The following is a 24,044-nucleotide window of genomic DNA, read 5'->3' as shown; positions in this document are numbered from 1 at the left end:
TAAAAGCTGTTGCGTATAAATTCATCAAAACTGGATGGTTTAAAAAATATTTAAGCCACAGAATTTACATTACTTAAAATAATTATTAAAATAAAGATAAAAATAAAACAACAATAAGTAACTATCCAGACACCATTACCTAGATCATTACCTTTAATTAACAGTTTCAGTTAAATGGTCATCTTCACTCTATATTAAAAAAAATCTCAGCTCAGACGCAAGTTTTAAACTATGCTTAGGCCACAGGTAATAATTTAAGTTTTGCTTATAAAATATTTGTATTTGCCTTTTTAACTCTTATTGTGCAGGCAGCCATTGATGCTTTCAGCTAAAAATCTACTTTAAATGGATAGTTCACCCCAAAAATAAAATGTCCTCATCATTTACCCACATTCGTTCTTTCATTCATTCATTCATTCATTCATTCATTCATTCATTCATTCATTCATTCATTCATTCATTCATTCACTTTCCTTCGGCTTAGTCCCTTATTTATCTGGAGTTTCCAAAGAGGAATGAACCACCAATTATTCTGGCACATGTTTTAGGTAGCAGATGCGCTTCCAGCCACAACCCAGTACTTGGAACATCCATACACCCATTCAGACACACACTCGTATATCATCCAATTCACTTTGGGCTGTGGGGGAAATTAGAGCACCCGGAGGAAACCCACGTGAACGTGGGAGAACACGCAAACTCCACACAGAAATGCCAATTGACCCAGTCGAACTCGAACCAGCGACCTTCTTGCTGTAAGGCAACAGTGCTAACCACTGAGCCACGCCGTTCTAAAAAATTTTGGGTAAAAAGCAGACTTTTTTTTTTCTTACTATGTCAACATTCTTCTTGTTTTGTGTTCAACAAAGCAAAGACGTTCTTAAAATGGTAAGGAATTTTTTTTTTTCAGGTGTTCTATCGCTTTAATGTTGTACTGAAAAAAGAAAAGTCACATTGTGGCTCCAATCATTGTGTTTCTGAGAAAGTATTGATGTGAACTATTTATTAAGATTTTAATTAACATATTAAGCAATGGAACTATTTTAACACCAATAATGCATACTAAAAATGTACACAAAATATCTGTGCATTTAACTGATTTATAAAGAATCACGTGACGTGAAATTATGTGAAAATTGTAAATCTTTACCACATTTTAGAGTATTTTTAAAATAGGGTTTGTACATTTACAGTTGAAATAAGCATTATTAGCCCCCTGTATTTTTATTTACCCAATTTTTGTAAAGAATAATGTAAAGAGGATTTTTTTCAACATATTTCTTAAGATAATAGTTTTAATAACTCATTTCTAATAACTGAATTCCTTTATCTTTGCCATGATTTTGCCAATTTGCCATATTTTTAAAGATACTACTATTCAGCTTAAAGTTGCACTTAAATGATTAACTAGGTTTACTCGGCAAGGGTAATTAGGCAAATCATTGTATAACGATGGTTTGTTTTGTAGATAATTAAAAAAAAGCTTAAGGGGGCTAATAATTTTGACCTTAAAATTGTTTTAAAAATATTAACAACTGCTTTTATCCTAGCCGAAAATAAAACAAATAAGATTTTTTCCAGAAGAAAAAAATATTATAGGAAATACTGTGAAAAATTTGTTGCTCTGTTTATATACAAACATGTTTGCTCTGTTATATACAAATAATTCACAGGACAAATTAACTTAACAGGTCAAAACATGAGTGCACTTTCAGGTAGAAACAAACTAAACTGCAACTGGATATCATTTACAACATCACTACCTGTTATCCACAGCCTCAGGCAAATGGTCTTAAATGATGCCTGGTTCAAAAAACAAATCATTCATTTGAACGGAGTCTTCTTAAAGTCTACTTAATCGACTGAACCGTCTGAAAGAGTATCCAGGTTGAGAGATCACAAAGAAAAATCTGACATTCTCCATTTGCCTGAGGCTGCTGGATTGGAGGTAATAATGTTGTAACTCATGTTCAGTTTCTTGCACAGAACTATCGATTCAGTTCAAAAGACCTCAATGTATGGTCAGTACCCACAGGTATAAATTTTGCATTCCCTGATATGTTTTTGGATCTTATAGTGATGGCTACTATTGACTTGCACTATATGAATCACCAAGGACCAAATTTTGAGTAGAAGAAAAAAATAATTTCTTAAGGTTCATCTTGGATGGCCTGAGGCTGTTTAAATTAATGGCAAATTTTTTATATTGGAAGAAATAGCTCTTTATTTTTCGGCTCTCATAACTTCTTATGTCCCATGACATTGCTATATTGCATGTCTACAAGTCTGCAGTAATGTTATGCATCTGACTACAGGCTGTTCTGGGACCAGTGTGATGGCTCTTAAACTCCCAGCTGATGCCCGCACAGCAGGACTGCTCCACGATCAAAGCAAGGGCAAGCTCTTCCACTGAGAGGTCAGTTTAGCAGTGATTGATTGAAGTCAAGCTCCGTTGAACACATCCCAAAGAGTCAAGGGAGACAGCAGTGTAAAAGTACATTTTCAAGACTCCCAGCCCACACGCAGGTCACTCTGAAGAATCAGTCAGTGCATGTTTTTGAGAGCACGTTCCCATTGACTGAACCCCCTGTCAGTTGGGTGGCCCTCTTAGTGTGAAGTTTGGTAATGCGTGAAAAACATCTCCAGGTCGAATGTGTGTGGCCCATTCAAACCATTCTTTAGTCTTAGTCAAAGAAATTCACTTCTTTAAAAACAGTCTAGCATTTGTTTTATCTACAGTAGGTGACATTTAGTTATCACTTTAACATAAAAAACAAAACCCCAAAAAACAGGTGCCTGGGCGCATTTTTAGTATTTAAAAAAGACCTTTCAGTTTATTTATAGAGTAAAAAAGACTGCAAAGAGTACGAGCAGCACAACAGAATGCAATTTCTTCCTCACCTGTACCTGACCTTAGATGAGGGCTAAATCCACCTCCATCAGACATAAATATTGCAAGATGTGAAGAAATAAATCAAAGCAAAAACAAGCATTTGCAGGTCATTCAGAACCTCAACCACCTACATAAACAACTACATCTACACAGCAACAGAAAACAGCCATTGTGTTTGATCTGTTTTGTTGATGAAGACTTTCAACAGAGATGTGTTAGCAGATAAATATTTTTGCTACAGTGTATAGAAATAGCACAAAAAAACACAAAATAACATAAAAAAATTGTTGAATATAAATAATAATGATTATTGTTATTTATTATTATTATTATTATTAATATTATCATTATTATTATTAGTACCAATAGTAGTAGCACAATGCCAAATTTATAATTAAAGGGGTCATCCAAAGTGTTTTTTTAAGGCTTGGTTGTGTTTATGGGGTGCAAAACAATGTATGCTTGTGCTTCATTTATACAAATATCATGCTATTGTTTTAGATGTATTACCATAATTTTATACTGCTTCTCAGCTAACATGAAAATTACTAGTGATGGCTCGTTCTTGAACAATTCATTCATTTTGGAAACATTTTTTATGTGACTCGAGAACAATGAGTCCAATGAGTATTCGTTGGTTAAGCTTATATGGAACTGTCAGTGTTAGATAAAGGAACGACTCAAACTTGAAGACATGCCAGAAGAGGTTATCATAGACAAAACACCATGTAAACAATTATTTTCTCTTTCTTAGTATAGTAGCATTCTAGTTTTGACTTGTTTATAGTGTGATCAATGTTTGGGCTAGTTGTAGATGTGTTTTGAAGCATCTCATAACATTTTAATGTTACTTTGCCAAACTGAACTGACTGAGCAAAATGACTCGAAAAAAAGATTTGTTCATTTCAATAAATGAGACTCCAAGGTCAGAGTCATTAAAATGATCTGAACTTCCCATCACTAAAAATTACTATCATACTTCCTGGTTCCGACAAAGGCCTGCCCTCAACGGGCTCTGATTGGTCAGCTAACCCAATGAGTTTTGATCGGCTCCACGTCACCAGGAAACGTCATGTCTCTTACAATTCGGCAATTCGGCATTTAGTGTAAACCAGTTTGGTCATACCTGGTCACTAAAATAAAATTTGACAACTATCGTTCATATATATTTGAGTTATAATAACGTGTAATTAATACGAAATGTTCACATATCCTTTGCGAACTCAAGTTCATTATTATTTTAAATGTAGAATGCATGAAAAGCAGCCGCATAGAGACACTATATGTGCTGGTGAAGATTGTAAGTGTTTACAGGGGTTTGATGGATAAATGAATACATTATTCAATTATTTAAGCATTAAATATGTTCATACATCTACATTACACAAAACTGAAGACCGCCCCTTTAAATAAAGCTTAATTTAAATGTATTAATGATATTTAGAATTTAACAATGATAAAACTGTCATAATAATAGTAAATGAAATTAAATATTGTTTCATTAAATCATACTGATGGTTGATAAAGCACTGAACAGCAAAGTGAAAACGGTCAACTTACTTTTTCAGCCACTCGATGATCTTATCTTTGCTCCGGAGATGAGGAAGTGTGTACTTTTCCTCTCCTTTTTCAAAATACTTTACTGTAGGGAAGCCTGAGATCTTAAAACGCTCGCCAGTGGACTTGTGAATGGTAGTATCTACCGCTGCCAATACACCTGGACTCTGAAACCACATGCACATTAGAAGACACAAAGATACACTTTAATTTAGTCTTAAAAAGTAAGGAAACTATTATGCCCCCTTTTACAATATGTAAAATAAGTATCTGATTTTCCTAGAGTGTGGATATTAAGTTTCAGCTTAATATACCCCAGAAATAATGCTTTATAAACTCTTTGAAAATGCCCCTTTTTCACTTTTATCCTAATTGTGCTGATTTGATGACTGTCGCTTTAACTTTAAATGAGACTGTGCTACCAGCCTTCTTTTCAAAATGGGGCGGAGCTACAAATGTCGATGAGTCAGCATAGTGGCAGATTCAAAAACAAGCCTAATGTCCTATGCTGATGAGGAGGAGATCGTCACTAATGGGCAGTACTTTCCCCCTCTGATAACATGTATAAAGGGAGAATGTCAATTAAAATGTTTCTGCAGACTGTTTTCATCAAGTGTAATTATATAAAATAAAATTAACTTTTTGACATTAGAAGCTGGTTATTTTCACAGACTGTTGCCACACAACTCTGTTTAAACCTCTTATAAAAGTCATTTTTGCATAATAGGTCCCCTTTAATTGACATCAGGACAATTAGTAATGTTACTGTGGTGACAAGCAAATTCAGCATACTCATTATTATTAACCCCCAAGTCTCTCTACAAACTTTCAAGCAATTATGGAACTCACGTTGTAAATATCTTTGCTCAACTTGATTAAAATCAGAAGCATAATTTGAGAACAGATCAAGCTGCAATTTTTAATACTGATTGTGTTTTGTGGTTGAAGGGACCTCCTGTAGGTGGAGCAGATGAGATGCATGATTATTTAACAATTTATAAAGTTCACAAAAGGAAAAAAGGAGAACCATTTAAATAAATGTTTGTAGTCTAATATGTCTTCATGCAGTTTTAAGGGTGTTCGGTTCTGGGTTTTTTTTAAGTCGACTCTGATTCTCTTCTAATTTTGGAGCCAGAATCGACTCTGGAGTAGACTTCATTTACATTCACTTAAAATAGCGCAAGAATTAAACATGCTGTATCATATCACACTACATACAATGCTACTGCATCAATTGCAGCTTTACATTGTGCAGTTCTCCTCAGGTCAGACAAAATATTAGTAAATAATAAATGACATTGCAATCTTGAAGACAGAAAGTTTAAACATTAATTTATTATTAAGTTGTTTAATGGAAAGATTTGTAGCAGTTCATTAACAAAGAAAAAACACCCCAATTGAGCCTAAACAATGTTTAAAAAAATTGTCTGAATATCTTCTTAATATAAATGTTTGATACTGAGTGAACAAAATAATCTGGTGTAGCAGATGGTCATGCAAGGCATGTCCCAAATCTGGTTATTCATTTCTTTCTTTCTTTTTTTGACGCTCCAACTGATCAATATCAACAAAATAGCTTTTTAATTTATTTAATGACCAATTTAATATTAAACACAAAATATTTAACTTCAATAATTTATAAATTAACAAACCTAAAATAAATAAAAGCAGCATGACAGACTGTGCCTTAAAGCACATCATATTGCTCTCTCATATATGTGATTTTTTTAAAGTGTACTTTTAAATAGCCCATTACTTTTAAATATCACTGCTTGTTTTGTGCAATTTGTTGAGTGAGTCAGTTTTTGAACACTTTACCTCAGCTATAGTTTTATTTAAAAAATACTCCTTTGGACACTAATTTTATTTTGTATAATTTGTATTTTAATTCTGATGTATTTTTGTGGTTATCTACAAAATAAAAGAAGAATGAATATTAGGTGAAGTTAGGTGCATTCAGGGCCAAAACAAAATCACAACCATATATTGTCAGATTTTGTGACAATAAATAAATCTTGGCTACTTTTCTCATTATGATTAGTGTGTTATTTCTTTATTTATTTATTAGTGAAACAGGCATAGGTTCAATAAAAAATTTACTTAAGCCTATAGCAGCAGCCAACATAGCCTAACATAACATAATTTACCCTACAGTGCTAATTTAAGATGCCGATCCAATAGTATCCGCCAATAGTATTCGATTCGTTCCAAATTCACACACACACATAAATCGACTATATTTCATTTTTAACACAGCAAACTTGACATCAAAAGCAGATCTAAACCAAAACGCAAAAGGTTTACGTGCGTTATAGGAATTTGAAAGTTAAAGCAAACTTCAGTCCGCAGCACTTTATAATAGCCTAGAGCGCTGATTACAAAATTCAAAAATAAAAGAGTAAAAGGTGTGAACACGCATTCAAAGTGGGCGCCTTCGGTGTTCATCCATCAATAACTGCTTCATTGAGGAGGATTTGAAAAAACAGACTTGACTCTGGAAGTTGATTTCTGTCCTGGAGTCGATTCCGGTACTAGGTCCATGGAAAGTTGACGAATGAACTCTTTTGGAGTCGACTCCCCATCCCTATGCAGTATATATTTATCTGTATATTTAACAGGTTTATATTAGGAGTATTAAAGTTATTCATGTACTTTTAGCCTCATTTGTAAGTCTCTTTGAATAAAAACGTCTGGTAAATTGTTTAATGTAAAATTTTGATAAAAATATTATATTAGGGTTTTTTTGTGTTTGAGTGGGACATAAAAACCACTGTTGCATTAATATACAATCAGAGTGCCGTCTAGGCAAATAGCTGAAAATCATATTTACACAAAGCCCTATTACCAAGACAGATTTATGATGTACCTTGTGCCCTCAATTTGTTTTTGAATTTGTGAAGACAACAGGCAAGGCTTGATGAAATGACAGCACAATTTGGCACAGCTTTGCATCCCCCATTACATAGCTGAGAAACAGACCATCATAATGAATGTTTTCTCAGCTTAAACTCAATTAACTTCCTCTATTTGCAAACATCTGTCAGTGGGAAACCTTAAATCTGCGATGAACGTCTTGGTCATTATCACAAACAAAGGATTTGTGTTGGAATTTGGGCACCAACCCCGCAGGGGCCAAATAATCTATGGACAGCGATCGGATCTGCGAGCCAATTAGAAGTGCATGCAAAGCAAACCACTTGACAAGCAAAACAAACACGTCTTGTTAAAGCAATGGCACTGCATTTCAACAACACGCCCACTTGAAGTTCTCCACCATCCACTTACAAAATGTCATGTTCGTTCCTCCTCCCATAATATTCATATATGCACATTTAAACACCCTTATTCCAAACTCTCAGCAAGATGCAAATTGAAAATGCTTTAAAAAAATAAAAATCTTGACACATGGACTCTCTATTTAAACTGTGTGTAGGGCTGTGAGCAAAAGGAATGAGAAAAATAAATGACTTCAGCTCTCTCAGGGGAGAAGATGTGAGGACTAGAGCATGCATTAGATAATGCATAACGTGATGTTATTGAACCCCGAGAAGAGCATCACTCTGACTCGCTCCAAGCTGAAGGCTAGAGGGACGGCGCAGAGGAAAAGCAAAATGAGATTAATACTTCAACTATAAGGCTCTGGTGACCACAATTGGCCTGCAGCTCTGGACTAGAGAGCAGAGCACACCCAGAAAATAAGAAACACACCACTACATCATTGCCAGACATGTTTGTGCACTGTAAATGTCTCAAGTTGTAATTTTAAAGCTTAAAAAATAATCATGTCATGCAGTGACGGAAATGTTAAATCAAAAGTTGTCGAAGAGTAAAACATTACTTGGGGTTTTGCTGAGGGGTCTTGTGAAATTGTTTTGGATGATGGAAAATTACAATTGGCTTATTTTAATTAAGCCAATTGGACACAGACGTTTATGCAAGGAATGCCTCAAAGCAACAATTACACTGCTAGAACATTTTCATTAAGTACACAGGTGCTTCTTCCTTCCATGTTGTCTCTAGCAGAGTCCAAGAATGTTTGGATTTTAAAAGGGATCTATTATGGCCCATTTTACCAGATGTAAAATAAGTCTCTGATGTCCCTAGAGTGTGTATGTAAAGTTTCAGCTCAAAATATTTAACTTATAATGTTCTATAACTCTTTGCAACTGCCCCTTATAGGCTTTGATCCAAATTGTGCAGTTTTGGTAACTGTCGCTTTAAATTCAAATGAGATTGTGTAATTTATTTTATTAATTATAAAATAAATCATTAATGTTTACCATTAGAGGCTGGCTATAATCACAAACTTTTGCTAAACAAGCATATATACAGTATAGGGAATAACCTATGAGAGGCTTTTGAATTTTCACAATACAATGTACACCTGAGATGGTGCCGTTACACAACGGGTGTGCAATATTTTATAGATAATAGTTTTATATATTCCACTTAGGAGTATATTCTGGTTACCTCATCCAAATTTAAGAAATATGTCAGGTTTGGCCATATTTGTTAGGATACCCCATCTTCATTAAAAATGACAAATAATTCTATAATCTTAGAGCTAAAATAGAAGCTTGAACCATTAACATTGCACTGCTATGTAGTTATTAGAGATTAAGACAACCACTCTTGTAATTTTGTACCCTATTCTTTAATATTTTTACTTAAATGTGTTTTTTTCTTCTGTTGTAAGCTGTGGAAATCATTTGATTTGGAAAAAGTGATTTGGAACTGCAATGCTAAATAACTCCATACCATAGAATAATTTTAGAACCCTGTAGTACAAATATTCATTATTTGTTATTTATCAGAGTAGCAGTATGAAGGAACTCACATTTGGGTCTTTGTTGAGGGTCTCAGCAGCATCGTCATACTCTGGCTTCATCTTTTTACAGTGGCCACACCCTAAAAAGCACCACAAAGAAGAAAATCAGAGCACAAAAATAGATAAAATATAATCTGAAATGTATGAAACAAAATGTGGCTTTACACCAGGACCGTCAAAGTTATGCTAAGTTGCAACAAATTGTAGTCAAAGTACAATACTGACTAAATAACACATGGTACTTTAATGGTACTTCACTCTGCATTCTAGAATGTACATCTTAAAGTAATTGTGATTACCATATAATTTAATAGTTTGAGGCCGGGGAGATTTGTTTAAAGAAATTACTTTTACTCATAGAGAATTTGTTAAATTGATTAAATTGAGTAAAGAGTTTTAAATTTTAACAATAGATTTCCATTCCAAAATAAATGCTTTTAGAATCTCTGTTAATCAATGGGTCATGGAATACTTATTATACTCATTATGTTCATATTAAAATTAACTGACGATTATTCAACAGCAAACTTGATTAATGGTGACTGAAAATACACAGGAATACATTTTAAAAGTCATGCAAATTTATAAAAAAGTAAAAACAAAAACATTTGGAAAACTTTGGTAAAAAGGAAGCCAAAATAGGTTTTGATAGGTCAAACTAGAAAACCAGCAGAATGTCAAATTGACCTAAGGGGTATTGCAAAAAGTATAAATCCAGGATAACAAAAACAGTGCTGCTTGACCTCATTTAATTATATGAGGAGGTTCACTTGGTTCACTTTGCCTTAAATGAGACCAGTGGACAATCATGTTACTCAGGAAATTTATCATGAAGATTAACTGCAAACACTTACTGTACCTAATATTGTGCTTAAATTTTATGTTACGTTTATTTTATCTACTTAATCATCATCTACAGTGTATACTCTTTAATCTTTCATCTATTTTTTTTTCTTTGCAACTGACTTTATTTATTCTTAACTTTTCCCCCTAATCTTTCATCTATCTTATCTCTCCCCTTTACAAAAATCTAAAATGGCCACAGAATAATGAATATAAATTATTACTGCATATTTTTAGTTCCAATGGTTGGAAAATATATGTTAATGGCCAAGAACATGGAGTGACTGTAAAACACATTAATTCTAGTAGGACTGAGAGCAGAACTAACAGATATATCTTTGGAATAATCATAACCTGGATGTTAACCTGCTCCTGGAGTAACACATGCTTTACATAAAAATGTTAAAGGTGTTGCTATTAAAATAATTAGTTATCTTTATTGAACTTTGTGCATGATTCAAAAAATTAAATCAACTTAATGGTTCGAAGTTTTTCAAAGTAATGTCAACTTGTTGCTTAAGGAAATGGGTTCACTTATCTTTATTAAGTAAAGTAAATAATCCCTTTTCCAGTGTAGTAACTTAATTTAGCCTGTTTTTAATGCAACAAAGTCAGGGCTGAAATAAACCGGGATACTTGAAAATCTAAGCTCTTATCTTGGTTTTGAGCAATACTCCTAAGGTTCAGAAGTCAGTAAGACTAGCCACACCTGCATAAACCACAGTTATAAACAGAGTTGTCATGTACTGTATAACTGACAGCAGGAAAAAAACTCAACAACTCTGAAAGATTACATTTCAGCCATGAAATAATCAAAAACAACACTCATCTACCCTTCCAAGTATTCCAACTCTCCACCTGTTACATAACCATAACATCCTTCCAGAAAAATCTTAAAACAGACAACACTAATGCAAGCCGGGATTTAATTTGTATTTATTAACACAATGGGAAAAGGAACTGGTTCAAAAAATGTGCTTGCATTTCTGCTAACAACTATGCACAACTTTTTGTTAATAACACTGACTTTAAATCAGGTCACATAAAATGTGCATGCCAAGGGAGGTGTATGTCAGTTTGCATGTTGTCTCAGTTAATCTGACACAAAAATGGGTAATTTCCCCCTCCCTGCTAGACTCAACAGTGATGATTACACATGCTGAGAGGCCTAACCGATGTTGTCATTGGCATGATGATAGCTGCGTGCATGTAAACCAATGTTTGCATGTAAACAAGGATATTGCAATGGGTCTTGCTGATGAGAATGTAAACAAATCACCCTGTACCTTCTCAGTGTATTAATGCAAAGAGAGAAAGAGAGAGAGAGAGAGAGAGAGAGAGAGAGAGGGGAATGTGTGTGTATATACTCTAGGCTCAGTGGCGGATTGGTAGGATACATCCTGTGCCATTCTGTACAGGAAATGAATATGTTCTATCAGAGGTGTTTGATCAAAAATGTATGAAAGCTGAGAGCAGTCTTCCTTCAATAACACAAAAAAGCAACCTCCCAAGAAATTGAAACACTAGTGACATTCTTATATCGGCAAATCAGTGTCAGGTTGACTCATTTGAGAATAAAATTGACACTCGAAAACATCATCAGTACATTGAAATTCAGCAGAGATAAATGGAGCATTTATTTTTGTCTCTTGTGACCTGTATAGTGGGTCACACGTAAATTGTGGTGTTATGGCAATGTCGTTGTTCATATATTTTATCCATGTACTAAAAAATAGTCATGTGCTGTGAAACAGTTAATATACTATTATGCTTCAATGAGTACATTTACATGGACACCAATAATCTGATTTGAATATGATTAACACAACACTGTGATTAAGAGTCTACCATGTCAATAAAGATTTTTGATTAATTTAATCCAATTAAGGTCATATCAAACTAAACAGAAATCCTACCGCAGTGTGAGATTTTCGCCACATTTACAACAGTATAGTCTATACACAATAGGGTTGGGCCGATAGACGATGCCATCGTCCATCGCAGATGGCCAATAGACAACATGATGCTGACCCGACATCGTAATCCATCGCCCCGCCCCCGTCGCAAACCCGCTCGCGAAAAATACACACTCAGGCCCTGTTTATCAGATTTATTTATTTATTACAGTGATAAAAATCCACAATATTGTTACCCATATCACCTGTTAATTTATTTGTACAAAAAATGTTGTGGATCCCTAATAGGAATGAGCCTTTCAATATAGAACAGAACTTGGATTGACTTTAAATGTCCTGTGAAGTGTTTTAAAATGTGCATTTTTAAATTCGGTGTTTGATGTAATCTCAACTTAAAAATGAAAAGAAGGTGGGACGGAGTAGCTTCTCCACTTTAAAAAAAAAAACAGTCGGGTTTTGCTTTTATTACAACTCTGCCAGAATGTGGTTGAGCTCAAGCACATCAAATGAAAAGTGTCAGACACTAGAGAGCATTTGATTGGTCAAGATTAGATTAGAAACTAAACTAAAACAAGTATGAGGTGACGAGAAAAAAAAATCATTGATCCATTTAGGCAAAAGTAACGAACAGCAAGCACTGGATGTTTATATCAGTTTTATCACTGCTTTTTGAATTTTTTTCACTGTTTTGGAGCACACAAGCTAATTGATATCTTTACAACTAACAAGGAATTTCAAGAGAATTTAAATGCCAATCAAGCCCCTAGGCCAGCCCTAAACCAAACCCTAAAACCTGATTGGCTGATAGCTATATTGTTCCTGGAACAATTAACCTGTACATTAAAGATAATTCTTGTAAAAACCAGACACCATGGCAAGAGCATTGATGTCGATACTTACATGGAGCATAGAACATAATCAGGGCTGACGGATGTTCTTCCAGGAATGAGTCGAAAGAGTCATCGGTCAGATGGAAGACCGCCGAGCCAGACTCAGACCAGGGCACCTCTGGAGTCTTAGGTTGTGGCGGCTGAGGGCTATGCAACATATAAAACAAAAAGTTCAGAACAATTCCAGTCAACACACTGTATTTGTAGTCTCAAAGTCTAGTATGAACTTCATGACTTTGGAACAGTACATGACTTTAGCTCTCAGAATGACTAATGCAGGGCTCTAAGCTCGAAGTTGAACACATCTCACAACTCATTTCAGCTCACTACATCTGGTGGGGAACAGTTACACCCACAAGACTGAAGAGAGCTAGCCTGAGCCCACAATTCACATCTGTCTTTTGACGGGCCCTGTGCCCAAACAAGAATGGCCCAAATGATTTCTTCGTAGAGCGCACGGAGCCAGGAGCTAGAAGTGCATCAGCTAAGCAAAGATCAGCAAACCCAAGCATTTAGTGGGTAAAGTGCATCAGTAAATGTTTTCATGATCAAGCTCACTTTCACTTTTCTTCATTCAAAATTAATGCTGCAAGACAAGCCAGAGATACATCTGCAAGTGCTTCGAAAGCAAAAGTTCGCAACTAGAGTTTTTTTTAGCATGCACTTGTATTGGTCAATCAACTCCAGCTGTCCTGAAGTTTATAAAATCGCTATAATAATTTTATGGTTCTCACAAATTATGGACAACCCACAGTCTCTTCATGGACTGCCTCTTATGGATTTAAAGAAAAACTTTGAAAATGAAGAAAAACTTTAAAATAGCAGATTTACAGTAAACTACGGTGGTAAAGAGTTTTTAGCAGCCATTGTACAGTTTTCCCGAACTCACAATCGATCAGAAATCATTCTAAAATGCTTATTTGGTGATTATGAATCAACTCTGAATAATTTTGAAAAAAAACTGTTGTGCTGCTTTTTTTTTTGTGGATAATGATATGTATTTCACAGGATTCCTTAATAAACAGAGAGTTAAGCATTTACGAAAATGTATAATCTAAATTTGTTACCTAAAATTCACAAAATAACCCTTGTGTGATGTTGGGGATGTTTTGATCCTCTTAAGGGTGATTTTGAGTCTTAATTTGGCCACCACTTCCTCTGCGTTTCAGTAAATGGAATAATTATTTTTAAACATATTTTAGAAAAATGCATTGAAATTGTTCAAACATTCAGCAATACACTCTCTACGCAATTTTTCTCCCCTTTGATTATGTTTGTGGCTGTTTTTGCCCCATTGACTTCCATTATAATGACATTTTTTGATTGCAAAGACAACACATTATGTAATCAAGCATTCTTGATTGTAGCTGGTTTTCCCTGAGAAAAAAAGCGTAGTTTCTGCCTTCTATATGCCGTACAGTGTGTTTGTTTACTATGCTATCAGAACATGCTAAACATAGGAAGTGTATTTATGCACACACTATAACCACACTGTAACTATAATAACACTGTTTTACTCTATAGAACTCAATATAAAAGAAAGAAACTTTTTTTGCACAGGCCTATATAAGAGGGTTAATGCTGCCAACTGATGATCAACAGTAAAAATGACACATTTTACCTCTTCCAAATAGGGAAAACCACCGACAATTAAAAATGCATGATTATGCGGAATCATGGCTGTGCAATCATACAATATCATTATAGTGGAAGTCAATGGGGCAAAAACAGCCATAAACAACGAAATGGTAGCACATTTGAACAGAATATACAGGTTAACATTATGGATGCTTTTGCTGTAACTATTGATCAATTTAAATGCACAAAATGCTCTCTCTGACCCCAATAATAAGTAAAATTGCACTTTGTATTTTGCCCGACTTTTCTGTGCAAAAGTTAGACATATAAATATAAATAAAGTACAAATTTACTTAATAAAAATATCTTAAGACCTCATTTTAGTTTGCATGATGCAGTTTCAGTGTAGAAGGATAGAAATGTTCACTAAAGTGTTGAAAACAGAGGCACAGCTATCCACAAATCATTCTCTGACTGGTCTTCTGGACTATTGAGTATTGTACCTTGATTCCTTAAGCCCCTCTTATACGACCATTACACTACCGGTAGTACCATAAATAGTCACGTATCATGCGTTTAAGCTGTTTAGTGTAGACAGAGATTGTTTTACTGAAACACAATAAAACGTCAGCTGGATGAGGAGCATTTTTAATCTGAAACACACTAGGATGGACAAAGCCTACGTAAGAAGATATTGACCAAAAATGGAAGTAACACCAGTAAAAAAAATCTACATCTGGCTACTCTTAACTACACATAAAATATTAATGTGTCTTGCCAAATGTACAAAATTCTAAACCTGGACAATAAATTATTATGTATGAATAAATAAATATTTTAAAATAATTATATACATAAATTATTAAATGATTATTACATTAAATAAAGCATATACAAGTGCTGTTTTATATGTTAATATTATACAATATTTTATGACTGGAACATTTGTGCAATCCATGAATTACTGTACATGTTGCATTAGCTCTTAGATAGGAAGTATAGATTTGTGTGTTTTATTTAAATTGTCACTTTGATTCTTCCTTAAAACACAACAGTGTACTTAAAGCCACATCACATCTCTGTAAGGAGACACAGAGGAGTGTTTATATCCAGTGTTTTACAGCGCACATCATATCTTTCACACCACAGTTCCTGTAAAACACTCCCTGGATACTGGTCGAGGCCACAGGCAAAAGTCCAAGATGTCACACCTCTAATACATAGTGATTCTTTACAGCTTTTAAGATAGCAAAGGGTGTGAGGATGAATGAAATGAGGCTGTGTGTGTGTATGCTTCTCTTGAGAGCAGCTTGTTCATTTACTCACTTTTTCAACCAATCAGTGATGTCTTTGGACGTGGCTCCATAATTCTCATAGTGATGCAAGAACTTCCCCTTCCTTTTTGAAAAAAGAACAAAAAAGAAGAACAAATATTTATGGTCAATCATAAACTGGCTGAGGAAATCAACTGAAACGATTTATTTTATCATGAGCAAATAAAACAAAGCTATATTTTCACCAATTTTAGGATAAATGGGGCTTTAAAGGTGCTGTATGTTATTTTTTGACTCTTCTGAATCATAAAAATACCATAATATGTTTGCAGATATTTAAGAAACATGCCAAGTGAACATTCTTGTTTATCTGAAAAACATGCTAATGCTAAAGTCAGATATTCTGCTTTGAAAATGTAAGCTACGTGGCGGAACGCCTTTGTTTTGGTTCTTTTAACCTGCCCAATGCCAGTTTAGCCCATTTTATTTCAGCACCCCTTGTTGTAAAACTGCTTATTTCATTCATTCATTAATTCGCTAATTCAGAAAGGCTCTTAAAGCATGCGTCCTCCAGTGGACAGCAGCAGACTCTGAAATGAGACACAGATTCCGAGTTCCACATGAGGTTATCAATTAGCAAACAATATGAATATTACGAGCGTAAACATTAGGGAAGCAGGTTACATTGTAACAGCATGTCCTAACAACATTTTGTTTGCCATTTAGAAACACAGAATATGCACTCACTCACAAAATGGTAATGTTTATAATCTAATTTATACACAATAAACCACTTTAACATTATTAAAAGTCCATGCTGAATCCCTGATATGTGTTGGTTTTGAGTCACAGTTCTAATGTTCAATTTCAAACAGTTTATTTTCACGATCTGAGGTGAACTATCTGCTGCTGCTTTCAGTAGTATGGCAGTAAATATCATGCAAAATGGCATTAAAACCCGCATTGTTAGCATTTCACACTAAATAAAGCACATGATGTGTACTTGGTGACTGTTTTCAGTTTTCTGTTGTTCAGCTGCAAGAAATAGAAGCTGTTTCTAATATATTAATTCAAGTGTTGGTCAGAAAAAAAACTCTGCAATTATTTCTATTTCAACACAATATATTTTTTCTATTGCGTGCCATTCCTTTGATATAGAACGGCATTTAAATCAGCCTTTAGGCTCGATCATCAGGCTCCTGTGCTCGATCATCAGTCTCCTTAATCTGGTAACCTGTGCTTGCATCTATTTTAATCCAGGAATGCAATGGATAGTTTAATTACTAGGTGTCAAACTTGCATACTGCACCTTTAAAGCATTAATGCATGCAATTAATTCAAAATCATTCACAGTTTAAAATGATTTAAAACAAGTAATGCAAATAAATTACTGAAGCAAAAGAGTTATTACTGTTATTAATTTCACAGAGGCCTACGTTTCTGGATATAGCAAATGTTGACAAAATAAATATCAAAGATGATAAACAGCATATGCCTAATTTTAATCTTGTGATGAATCACTTTCACACACACAAAAAAGATTAATCACAACAAAAAAGTAATTTATCCTACACTGTAAAAAACAAAAAGTAAAGATAACTCAAACCATTTGAGGAAACAGATTGCACAAACCATTTAAGTTCAAAAACTAATCCTGAGTACTGTGAACTTAACCTATTTGAGTAAATGAAGCAATTCAAGCACAGTAAAACCCATTGAAGAGAACTTAAACCAACTGAGTACTGTAAAACCTAGTAAGGCAACTCAAACCGTTTGCTACAAACTCACATATGAGTACTGTAAACTTAATCCATTTAGGTTGAAGTAATGAGGTATTAAATTAACTCATTAAGTTCAAAACTCTTTTCAAATGAGTAGAAATAACTTTCAGCAACTTGAGTTAACTACACTTATTTAATTTGATAAAGAAAAAAAAACTAAAACTTTTCTTTTTCTTTTTTAAATTGTTTGGAACTGTGGCCTATTGTTTAGTGCACATGATGTGCAGGATTGATTTTGGCTGGCTTCCTATCACAATCCCATTTTACTTTCTGTCCTCTCTCTGCTGTGGTATAAAAACAAGTCCAAAAGTTTATAAAACAGAAACAAGAGTCTGTTTAAAGCAGTTAGTATTGATTAAAAACAACATACTTCAAAACTTGCCTTCTTTTAGAAAGGACATGCTAAATGCAAGAAGTCAATATTTATTAGCGCTTATTTTCTCAACATAAATTGCACTAGACAGCTTCAGATATATGTATCCACACAACACAAGATCCAAGACCGCTGCTCGATTCTTGCCATCCAAGATAAACATTTTAAATGAGAGTTTGACTCAAAGCTAATTAAGCCATTTGGCCCAGGGCTCTTAGCATAATCAAAGACTTCAGCTAGCAGCCTTTGTGCTCTTGCTAATCCATACAACCACAAGCAGACCAAATCACGAACGTATACAGAAATGCTGCATGCGGAGGAAGGCTTCATACATCGGAAACTCAAATTTTATCTGTCATCATCGGCTGCCGTTCCGTGACTGAAAATAATCTGCAGCAAGTGGGAGCTTAGCAGGGACTCTGGCACTGGACTGCCATTTGTAACTGTCACTAATCAGCTGGGTTCCACATAAACTGTGACAAACTAAACAAAGAAATATGTTAATAAAGTGGAAAACCCATGTCTAACAAACAAAATTATGAGGTGATTATCTGTCTGTCTGTCTGTCTGTCTGTCTATCTATCTATCTATCTGTCCTTCCGTCTACCCATCCATCCATCCATCTACCTACCTACTGTACCTACCTACCTACTGTACCTACCTACCTACCTACCTACCTACCTACCTACCTACCTACCTACCTACCTACCTACCTACCTACCTACCTACCTACCTATCTATCTATCTATCTATCTATCTATCTATCTATCTATCTATCTATCTATCTATCTATCTATCTATCTATCTATCTATCTATCTATCTACACAGTTGAAGTCAGAATTATTAGCCCCTATTTTAATTTTTCTTTTTTAAATATTTCCAAAAGGATGTTTCACATGGCAAAAATATAAGAAATCAGTTATTAGAAATGAGTTAATGAAACTAATATGTTTAGAAATGTGTTAAAATGGGGCTAAGAATTTAGGGAACTAATAATTTTTACGGAGTTTGCATGTTCTCCCTGCGTTCGCGTGGGTTTCCTCCGGGTGCTCTGGTTTCCCCCATAGTCCAAAGACATGCGGTACAGGTGAACTGGGTAGGCTAAATTGTCCGTAGTGTATGAGTGTGTGTGAATGTTTCCCAGAGATGGGTTGCGGCTGGAAGAGTATCCGCTGCATAAAAACTTGCTGGATATGTTGGTGGTTCATTCCACTGTGGCGACCCCGGATTATTAAAGGGAATAAGCCAACAAGAAAATGAATGAATGAATGAATATTAATTCTTACTTCTGTATATATTTTGATTTCTACATAATTTGTATCATATACGTGTTTATTTTATATATAAATAAAAATAAACATTTTCTCAAATATATGCATGTGTGTATTTATATATAGTGGGAACGAAAAGTATTCAAACCACCTTAAATTGTTCACTCTTTGTTATATTGCAGCCATTTGCTAAAATCATTTAAATTATTTTTTTCCTCACCAATGCACACACAGCACCCCATATTGATAAAAAAAAAAACAGAATTGTTGACATTTTTGCAGATTTATTAAAAATTAAAAACTGAAATATTACATGGCCCTAAGTATTCAGACCCTTTACTAAGTATTTAGTAGAAGCACCCTTTTGATCTAATACAGCCATGAGTCTTTTTGGGAAAGATAAAGCTTTTCAATGGGTCAACAATTCTGTGTTTTTCTGTCAATATGGGGTGCTGTGTTTAGATTAATGAGAAAAAAAACTTTTAAATTTAAGGAGGTCTAAATACTTCCCAAACCCACGGTATACATAATAAATATACACAGTAGACACACACATTTATTACGTCAAAACAAATTTTTATATTGGATGCGATTAATCACGGTTATTCTTTGCCCAGCACTTATTTCCATACATCTTTAATATATCAAAGAAATAATACATAAATATACACTACTAAAAAGGTGTGGAGGCACGGTGATCTGGCCTTTGGGTCGAGTAATAGGTTTAATTAACCTTTTAGTAATTAAAAGATCGGTGTAGTGAAGGGGCACTAAACAGAAGCTAAATGCAGTTTGAAACATCTGCTCCAAGCCTAAATATACAGGCAAATGACTCTGGACAAATTACTCTATGCAGAAAATACACATTAAAATTCTCTGATTCATTTAATATCATAAATCACCTTCCTTCCCAGGGCTATTAGTTCTAGCATGCTACATATAAAAAACTGCCCTAAAAATGTCTCAGAAATGAATTAATTTGAACCTTTTGATATTAATATGCAAAGATTATTTTGGGGTACTTTTTCAAATAATGCAAATGGCTTATTTTAATGCAATGCAACATTGGGCATTGGCCAAGAACATTTCATACACCAAGTTCAAAGTATTTTAAACAGTTATTTACAAGAATTAGCACGCTTTGTTTTTTGTGAAGACTATCTTCGATAAATGCGGAGTAGATTAAAAAAGTTTGTCAGGTCTTCATTAGAGAATTTAAGCTTTGATTTTTTTATTGTTTAAAAGTATTGTCGGTAACAAAACTATGTTTTTAAATCCCTTTGGAAAATGAAGGGATGGTAAACAGTAGGAAAAGCTCTAGCATTAGTTGTGAATGAGACACAGCCAGAGGCCCTTAATTGGACTGCAGATAAAGTACCATTCTGGGTTGCATTTCCTAAACAACATTGTAACTCACAGCTGAACTACCAAAACATGATTCAGGAAATAAACTATGTAGTGACAAGTGTTTCCTGAACTCAGTCGGAGGTCCATCATTTAAACAACTTTGTTCATTGGTTAAACTTTGCTCATTGTTCAATAAACAAATGTTCATTGTAATGATGGATTCAGGGAAAGACCAATTTGCTGAACTACTGTATGTTGGTAACGATGGAATTTACAATCTAATTAGATATCAATGGTTTTGGGAATACCTGATCCCCTTTTCCAAATCTTCTTCACACCATTAAATGATGGAAGTGCAATTCAATGATCCTACAGTTTTAATTAAACAATCATCATTAAACTTGTTAAAGAAAAGTATTATGGGTAGGGCTGGTCAATATATATCAAATTCGACCATGAACAAACAAATTCCTTAATTTCCAATTTATTTCCTTTTTTAATTTCATGGAAACTTATGCACTTTTCATTAAATGTAGCTCTTAAATGTAGAACAAAATGTAGATCCACAATCGGCATTTCATCTAGCACTTCTGAAAAGATCTCCATGCACATTGCACTGCTGAAAACGCACATCACGTGAACACACATACAAAACACACACTTTGTCATGCTCTGCAGTGTATGTGCGCGTCTGAGCTTCAGCAGTCAGTGGGTGCTTTAAGTACAAAACCCCAGAGATCAGTGCTTGTCGGACAGTTTATCAAGTATGTATCGCTGGATCGCATCTCACTGTAGTTGTTGAACTTGATATTTAATTCATCTAGTCTCTATCTAACGTCTCTTTGGTCTTTTGAATCTATCAGGTATTGTGTCACAGCGTCAATACACTGCTTCAGTCTTTTGCTTTCACTCTTGTACTTAGTCATTTTAGCAAAAACCTCAGACACTGTTGGTTGGTATTGCATTTTCTACACCAACCAAGTTTGTCGACGCCATTATAATGACACAGATCACTCTGCCTATTCATGCCAGAGTCCCACAGAATAAGTGACAGGTGGTAATGTGTGTAAACTTATATTTATTTATTTATGATTTGATTACGAGTAAAACAAAGACTATGTGGGTCAGGTAGTTGAAACAGTAGTCTACAAATAATTAATTTGTTATGAATGAATGAATTTTTCATAAATAATTAATTCACCGCCGCCTACAGCAAAGATGCGATCATCCATCGCGATGTTTCACATTAGACTCATACGATGCCATACGATGGTCGACATCGCCCAACCCTAAAATGTACACTGCAAATATAACTTTAAGTTCACTTAATTGAATTGCGCAAATTCCTTTCCTTACTTCATTTGTCATTTCAACTCAATTGTATTAAATGTTTATTTCTTACTAATATAAAAGTTTAATATAAAATATTACTTGCTTCACATATAGTCACATTTACTTAAACCATTTATGTTGTGTTGCCTTAACTCGATCTGTAATCTAAGTTAGTAGAGTTTTAAAATTGTATTTTTACAGAAACTTTTTTTTATTGTGTGCAAAAAATAGACAATAACTTTTATTTTTACATTTAATTTCCAGTCCGTCACAAAGAATGCTGGGAACAAGAACTCAGTTTGATGCACACATTCAGTTTAAGTTCAGCCTAACACAATCAAGTATTGAGCTGACGAAACTTGTTTCTATTTATTAAAATATAAATAAAAAGCCTTTTAAGCCACTGCAGAGTACATGTGTTAATAAAGATATATACTGTAATATATAAAAACTCCTAATGTTCAGTTTAGTCTTTTTTATTCAGTTTTTGGTGACTTTGCACACAATCAAGTGAAACTTACTCAAAGTAGCAGAAGGTTGGATAGCCCTTGACGCTGAACTCCTGTTTGACGCCATCAAACTCTGCCGGGTGCACGTTCATCCCAGCCAACACCTACACCAAAGCAATGAATTAGACTTGAAACAAACAATCGCCGTCTAGCAGCTCAAATACAGCGAAATGAAGATGAATGGCCACATCAGAGTGTAAGCAGGAAGCTTGTCGATAGAGATATGGCATTCAGTGAAGTGGCACACGGTAAATATCCAACACTCTCATGGCATTGCAAGCTTGACCCGACATGCTAATCGCATCCCGAAAAACAATTTCGACTCACTTTCATTCTGAAGGATATTTACTTTAAGTGACTAGAGACTTATTATACTTCTACGCTTGAAAAAATAGATAGCTTATGGTCTTATTTCAAACAAGCTACGCTGTTATGACTGGCAATGCTTGATAATGAATTCCTAAATAAATGCATATTATCCCTGAGCAAGTCACAAATCGTCTCTGGTGCGTCGTACCCATCTGTCAGGCCGCTGAAAAATATGCAGGCCAACTCTGCTGACCGGCGATTACTTCCCGAATCCATCAAAGTTTCTGCAGCGCTATCAGCTTCTCGCCACACGTACGTGAAACTCAGAAACACAGGAGGTAGCAAATCTACATGTCGCGTCCATAAACGGCAAGCTATCAATTCATTATGCAAAACTGTAAACAGCAGCTTATTTACTAGTGCTCAGTCATCGGTCCGCAGTTGAAGAAATAAATATTGCTTAAAAATCACTCCATATGTGTGCAAAAGTAAAACAATAACAACAAAAACTGTAATCATAGACATATTTTATAAGGATATATTTGGTGGCATTGAGCTAGTAAATGTATTTGTTATTGTAGGATTACAGCATTTGTTAATGTATGTTCATGTTAATCAATTGTTTATTTAAGTTCATAATATTTTAATTTTAATATCTAAGCATTTAAATGTAAAAAGGTAGTCAATAATGTACTGAAATGTAATTAATTGCTTTTTTAGCAAGGTTGCATGAAAATGATCAAACATTTATGCAATGAATTTATTTATACCATTACAAAACATTTTATTGAAAATAAAAGCCAATTTAAGTCTGCAAAACTTTTTATTTGTTCATAAAATGCACCAAATCAGCATATTAGTTTCTGAGGAATCACAAGAGACCAAAGAAAATAACAATGGTGCAAATCTAAATAATTGAATGTAAAAACATTTAATATTTAATTACAGTTATTTTAAAGTTTAAATTAAAAATATTCTTTCAGAGTTTGCCTTCTTTTACTGTATTTGTGTCACATTTATACAATTAGTCAAAACAGGCAAATTGTAAAAAAAAAAAAAAAAAAAAAAAAACACTTTCACCATTTTATAATATTATAGAGACGTTTTAGATTAAAGATCAGATTCACACTTTTTATAAAAGATTATCTTTGATTTCATTATTGGTTATTTAAGTCATTTACAATTTTTGGCATTGCTTGTAAGTGTAATATGATTATGTAGTAAATGATGCTCCATCTGAAAGCACGTGGTGATTTACTACTGATCACAAAACGGTCTTAACTTAAAAATGCGGATTAAAAAAAATTGTCTTTGGTTAAATGTGCAGCTCTACCCTTAACCA

The 24,044-nt window shown here is 34.2% G+C and overlaps 1 protein-coding gene and 1 long non-coding RNA gene across 5 annotated transcripts in view; one reads left to right on the top strand and one right to left on the bottom strand.

Moving 5' to 3' along the window:
• Nucleotides 1-24,044, bottom strand: part of pdia5 (protein disulfide isomerase family A, member 5) — an 84,493-nt gene that overhangs the window by 19,284 nt on the left and 41,165 nt on the right. The window contains exons 9-14 of one of the 2 annotated variants that reach the window (XR_015498890.1): nucleotides 22,406-22,497; nucleotides 15,832-15,903; nucleotides 12,938-13,074; nucleotides 9,288-9,358; nucleotides 3,417-4,617; nucleotides 832-1,777 (exon numbers count right to left, since the gene is read on the bottom strand). Coding sequence is in view for 1 of the 2 variants with exons in the window: in NM_001113576.1 (NP_001107048.1) it covers nucleotides 4,454-4,617; nucleotides 9,288-9,358; nucleotides 12,938-13,074; nucleotides 15,832-15,903; nucleotides 22,406-22,497 (536 nt within the window). In the remaining variant the exon portion in view is untranslated. 2 annotated transcript variants of the gene reach the window in all.
• Nucleotides 1-24,044, top strand: part of LOC137496491 (uncharacterized) — a 65,319-nt gene that overhangs the window by 226 nt on the left and 41,049 nt on the right. For 2 of the 3 annotated variants that reach the window (XR_015499740.1, XR_015499741.1), the window contains exon 2: nucleotides 2,316-2,416. This is a non-coding gene — a long non-coding RNA (uncharacterized LOC137496491). Of the gene's footprint in view, nucleotides 1-2,315; nucleotides 2,417-7,883; nucleotides 8,732-24,044 lie in introns of those variants that run through there. The other variant, XR_015499742.1, reaches the window with a different exon arrangement.

The sequence above is a fragment of the Danio rerio genome, chromosome 9, assembly GCF_052040795.2.
Source record: "Danio rerio strain M-AB ecotype USA chromosome 9, GRCz13ab, whole genome shotgun sequence".
NCBI lineage: Eukaryota > Metazoa > Chordata > Actinopteri > Cypriniformes > Danionidae > Danio > Danio rerio.
Note: the sequence above shows the minus strand (reverse complement) of the source record. Positions and strands in the feature narration are given on the sequence as shown.